Raw genomic sequence first — 6,074 nt, forward strand, 5'->3', positions numbered from 1 at the left:
AAACTCTCTCTATTTTACGGTTTTGTTTGGAAATGTGATTCGAGTCAACCCCCCCTAACACTTTCATTTGCAAACTTACATTCTCTAACTTATGTCGTTACAGACGCAAATATGTAGGTCGTCAAAGAGCCGTGGCACAAAGACAACCTGTGCCATGGCTATAACGCCTCCTGCACCAATTAGACGTTCAAAACGGGCCAGAGCGACATTCATAAATGGCGACCATTCAGGAACAAGGTACAATTTACAGCGGACAATCCTTTATGGGTGGAACTTAATAAACAATATATTTTACTCTATGCAATGTCCAATGCAACAGTGTAGATGGAACGCCTCTACAATCGCAACCAAAGAGGCAAAGGAGAACTCGAGCCCGCCGACAAACAGGTGAATAACGTTTCCATACTGCTGTTCATGTTACTGGTGTATCGTTATAAGATAGTGTTAAACTAACTCCTTTCAAGCTACTGTTCGCACAGACTTACCTGCGGCCCACGTTGCACACCCCTTGCCTACAGACCAGTTGAAACTTCCACAAAGTAAAGTTTGCACTAAATGCAATGCCCTAAAGATTGCATATGAATCCCCATTATTCTGCTGTGCTGATGGAACAATCCACTTGCCTACAAATGCATTCCCTCCTGCCTTAGCACGGCTGTACACTTCGCCTGACGAGGATGCAGTTCATTTCCGGGCATACGCAAGAATGTATAACAACTTATTTGCCTTTAGCTCATTTGGTGGAGATTATATAGCATCCACTCAGAAAGGTATTTATGTCTTTCAACTTCATGGCCAGATATATCATAACGTACCTAAATTGCTTCCCGATAATTGTAAACCCAAATATTTGCAGCTATATTTCTATGATGGTCAACATGAAGCGTTGAATCGCATTGGATGCTTCCCGAAGTCGAGGGGATATCGTTAACACCCTTATACAAATTACAACTGACAATCCCTATGCACGTTTCTTTCGATCCCTAAGAGAACTACCCATTAATGAAAATACCCAAATAAGAATTCACAGAAATCCTGTCCTAGACCAACGAGTGTATAATGCGCCCACATCTGATGAGGTCGCTGTTATTTGGACAGATAACTCATCATCTAGCGAATCTAGCACTCCACATATAATTGTGACTGCGAAGAATAACCAATCCCATAGAATAATGCATTACTATGGGTGCTACGATCCTTTGCAGTACCCATTACTTTTCCCATACGGAGAGTGTGGGTGGGTGCAAGGGCTTCAAAAGCTAAACTCAAATGCAGCCCAGAGAGGGGCCAATGTTCATAGTAGGATATCTTCTGAACTTAGCCAAACCGTCGAGTGCCTGTTAGAAGATGAATCGAACCGTATGTGACCTTACCAGTAAAACTTACTTACATGTTAATAGATTTACAAAAAGTAGTAAGAAGAGTGGCATCTGCATTAGCTAATTGTTTATACATGTCAACGACAGGTGCCGTACAAATATATGGGCCAAAGTCGAAGTTCGTTTCATGCCGCCGGTATTATTGTTACAAATTGCAGAACCGTCCCGGGAATATGTTACTTAGAACAGGACGGTGTTTTCAGCAGTACGTGGTTGACATGTATGTTAAGATCGAAAATACAAGGCTTGATTATTTTCGGAACAATCAAGAAACGATAAGGGCTGAGTTATACCAAGGAATTCTTGATACTGTTAGGGCAGGCGAGCATCGCGCGGCGAACATTGGCAAGCGAGTTATTTTGCCACCGACTTTCTTGGGAGGACCCCGGGACATGAAAAAAAGATATCTGAACTCAATGGCTCTTGTTCATAGGTTTGGAAAACCAGATCTGTTTGTCACCATGACATGCAATGCTAACTGGCCTGAGATAAAAGATCAACTAGCTTCAGGAGAAGAGGCTCAGAATAGACCGGACTTAGTAGCTAGAGTCTTCCGTGCTAAGCTTTTAGCGCTGAAGAAACAAATTGTAGAAAAGCAAATCTTTGGCGAAGTGGCTGCGTACGTATATGTAGTTGAATTCCAAAAAAGGGGTCTCCCTCATGTGCACTTCCTTATCATTTTGAAAGATGGGTATAATTTGAAATGCCCGGTGATTTTGACAAATTTGTTTCTCGCTGAAATACCGTCTATGGCAAACCCATCCCTTCGTAAGTCTGTGCTTAAGCACATGATGCACGGTCCTTGTGGCAATCTTAATCCTGCATGTTCGTGTATGAAACATCCCAACACACTAGGGCGCTGCAAATTTAATTACCCAAAGCCCTACACACCTGATACTATAATTAATGGTTCTGGGTATCCGGACTATAGGAGACGCAACACAGGCGACGTGGTTGTTATACGGAAGCACAATATGGACAACAGATGGGTTATCCCTTATAACCCATACTTATTGTCACTGTTCGACTGTCATCTGAATGTTGAAGTATGTTCAACAATGCACGCAGTGAAATATTTATATAAGTATATATACAAAGGCCATGACAGGGTATCCTTTAGTTTAGCTGAAGGTGAAGAACCTCAAGCAGTAGATGAAATCTCGCAATACCAAACAGGCCGGTGGGTATCTCCATGTGAAGCAGCTTGGCGAATATTTGGCTTTGATCTATTTGAGACACAACCACCGGTGATGCCCCTCCAGGTGCACCTTCCAAACATGCAGACAATACGCCTCAGGCCAACAGATAATTTAGCTGATCTCATTGCTGATGAAAAAAAGAGCCGCACGCCTCTAACTGAGTTTTTCAGGACAAGTGCAACCGAAGGATGCCCCAAATTGTTGTATGGTGAATTCACAGAGCACTACCGTTGGGATACGGGGTCTAGAACTTGGGAAAAGAGGAAAAACAAAGTTATTGCAATTGGCAGACTGGTTTTTGTAGCACCAGCCGAAGGTGAGAGGTTTTTCCTAAGGCTGTTGTTACTACACATCCGAGGTCCCACCTCATTTGAGTATCTGAAAACGGTGGATGGATACGTGTGTGCAACATTCCAAGAGGCGGCCTTGCGACACAGGTTGGTTGAAGAAGAGGATGCTGCCGAATTATGTATGGCGGCGTGTGCAATGCAGATGCCTATTGTACTTCGTCGCCTTTTCTCAACATTACTAATTTTCGCCCAACCAAAGGACCCGTCCTTGTTATGGAGTACACACTACGAATCGTTGTCAGATGATTTTAGATTTCAATTTCCTGACGACCCACTGAAAATTAGTCAGCTAACAGCACGTGCAGTCGAGAGGTATTTAGAAGCTATGGGAAAGACAATGGCAGAGTTTGGGCTTGATCATCTAGATACCTGCACTGATGACGACGCTCGACGCAATAGAGATATAGTTGATGCCCTGGATGCAGCAATACCTGAAGACTGCAGATTGTGTAAATCTCTGTTAAATCCAGCTCAAAAAGACGCATTTACAACAATTATGGGACACATACAGTCGTCGAAACCAGGGGCATTCTTTATAGACGGACCGGGGGGCACCGGTAAAACTTTCTTATACAAAGCATTGTACGCTGAGGTGCGCATGATGGGAGAAATTGTCTTACCTACGGCGTCTTCAGGAATAGCTGCAGCTAACATACCCGGCGGGCGAACAACGCATTCGCAGTTCAAAATACCCTTAGAATGTGACATATCTCTGGCATGTGACGTCCCCAAACAAAGTAGCCTAGCTGCATTGATCCGTTCAACAAGTTTGATAATTTGGGATGAGGCTTCAATGTCAAAACGCCAAAATATTGAGTCTCTAGACCATCTTCTTCGAGACTTGTGTGACCCAAACCAGCTTTTTGGAGGAAAAGTGGTTGTATTCGGAGGTGACTTTCGGCAAACACTTCCTATTCTACCTCGAAAATCCCAGCATGAAGTCGTAGAAGCAAGTTTGTTCAGCTCACACCTCTGGCCAAGGCTTATTAAATTTAGCCTGACTGAAAACCTACGTGCTAAAGATGATCCGGAATTTGCAAAGTTTTTACTTGCACTTGGCAATGGCGAGTTACAAACGAAAGAATGTGAGAACATAGAACTTAGGATGGTATTGTCGAGTTCGGGACCATCAAGTCCAAATCCAATTGCTGATTTAGCGGCACTTGCATTTCCAGAATTAGCATTTGGGACCTTTGATCCTAACCTATTTACAGATCGAGCTATTTTAACACCCTTAAACGACGATGTTGATGCCATTAATGACGCTCTAATTGACCAGTTCCCAGGACAATCTGTAACATACACAAGTCACGATTCAATGTTAGATGACACCGTGCGAGTCTATCTCACTGAGTTCATCAACAAATTGAATCCGGGGGGAATGAGTCCTCACAAACTTGTACTTAAAGAAAATTGCCCTGTTATTCTGATTCGGAACCTCCAACCATCATTTGGCTTATGCAATGGCACACGACTAATATGTAAGAAGTTTTTACCAAACACAATTGAATGTGTAATTATGACTGGGCAAAACAGGGGAGACACCGTGCTGATACCACGGATCAAACTCCGCCCAGCTCCTTCAGCTAACTATCCTTTTCAATTCCAGAGGAACCAGTTTCCATTGAAGCTCAGCTTTGCAATGACAGTCAACAAATGTCAAGGTCAAACTTTAAGTCAGGTTGCTGTGTACCTACCTCGCCCGTGTTTCTCTCATGGACAGCTATATGTGGCACTATCCAGAGCACGGAAAGCAAAACACGTTACAGTTGTCGCAGCACCGGGCCCAGAAACAGTTCCCGCTACCTTCGTCAGAAACGTCGTATCATATGAAGCTCTAACCCTTGCAGGAATTGTACCACTTACTACCATTTAAAGGTAAACATCACATCGACTTACTTCCTGAACATTACATCTCTTGACGGATTATTGTTAGGAATTTAATCGCAGCTAATATTAACGAATTTTACTTGTATTGTACAATAGGCTCTGAATAGACAAGTAGTGCTAATTCTGTACACCTGGAGCTACAAACTTCCTGAACATTATCTACGACTTACTATGCACAGCACTGCCATGTGAAAAAAGGCGCTACCTTAGCTTTGATTGGACCAGCGCTATTTGGTGATGACATCCCAGCTCAAGTGTTCAGTTGCCGGATATGCCAATTTGCTATAAACTATAGTCCAATGGACGATGAATTAGCTTTTGGAAATATGTATGCCTAACCAACAACTTAAAATCACAGTGGTCTACTAAATATTTGTGTCTTTGAAAATTGAACAATTAGGTGACCACTAAATAGAAGTTAGATTCCATAGAATGCTTATATGAACAATGAACTTCTCCTCTATGTAAACCAGATATTAGGCATAATATTAAGGGTGATATTTTATGAAGATGTAGATTTTAATGATTCCATTCCCAAAAAAAAATACTCCCTCCAATTTCGTTTATTATTCCCCTTTCCCTTTCCATCCATTTTTCTTATTATTCCCTCTCTCCTTTTTGGGACAACTTTGTATGGCGCAAAATCAGTTTAATGCGGGATAATGTGTATTGTATACTCCAAATTGATTCACTCATTTCTCATACCAAAAAAGAAAGGGGGACAATAAATGAAATTGGAGGGAGCATTTATAATCAAACCTCCTAAAAGGGTATTTTAATCCTAAACAGATGGTGCATCAAAAAGTTAAACGTAATTGTGCATGTATATGTGTACAACTACTTACTAATCATACTCACAATATCTAATGTATTAATGCCATTATAACCTATATATTGCCATTCAAACATAGAATTACTAATATCCATCCTACCACAACAAGACATAGAACTGCAATATCTTCTAAAAAAAATAATAATTCAATTAAAAAAAAAACTACACGCAAAAAAAAATGCGGAAACTGGACAAATCAATATACAGGAAAACAACTTTGTAAATATTAAAAACAAAGCAACACACACAAAAAATCCAAAAAAAAGAAAAAAGATTTTAAAAAACTAACAAACCAACAACAAAATAGGTGTTAATTGTTAATCATATATGCCTTGTTAATTGTTAATTGTTAATCATATATGCCTTGTTACTAAAAAACTAACAAACCAACTAACAAACTAACAAAACAACAACAAAACCACGA

At 40.9% G+C, this 6,074-nt stretch overlaps 1 protein-coding gene across 1 annotated transcript; it reads left to right on the forward strand.

Annotated features, from left to right (window-relative positions):
• Positions 1-215: 215 nt before the first annotated feature.
• On the forward strand, positions 216-5,156 carry LOC141648693 (uncharacterized). The gene is made up of 5 exons (XM_074457416.1): positions 216-237; positions 480-770; positions 1,099-1,359; positions 1,467-4,783; positions 4,998-5,156. Exons 1-5 carry the CDS (start codon positions 216-218, stop codon positions 5,154-5,156), a joined length of 4,050 nt encoding a protein of 1,349 aa, XP_074313517.1.
• The last annotated feature ends 918 nt before the right edge of the window (positions 5,157-6,074 follow it).

The sequence above is a fragment of the Silene latifolia genome, chromosome 3, assembly GCF_048544455.1.
Source record: "Silene latifolia isolate original U9 population chromosome 3, ASM4854445v1, whole genome shotgun sequence".
NCBI lineage: Eukaryota > Viridiplantae > Streptophyta > Magnoliopsida > Caryophyllales > Caryophyllaceae > Silene > Silene latifolia.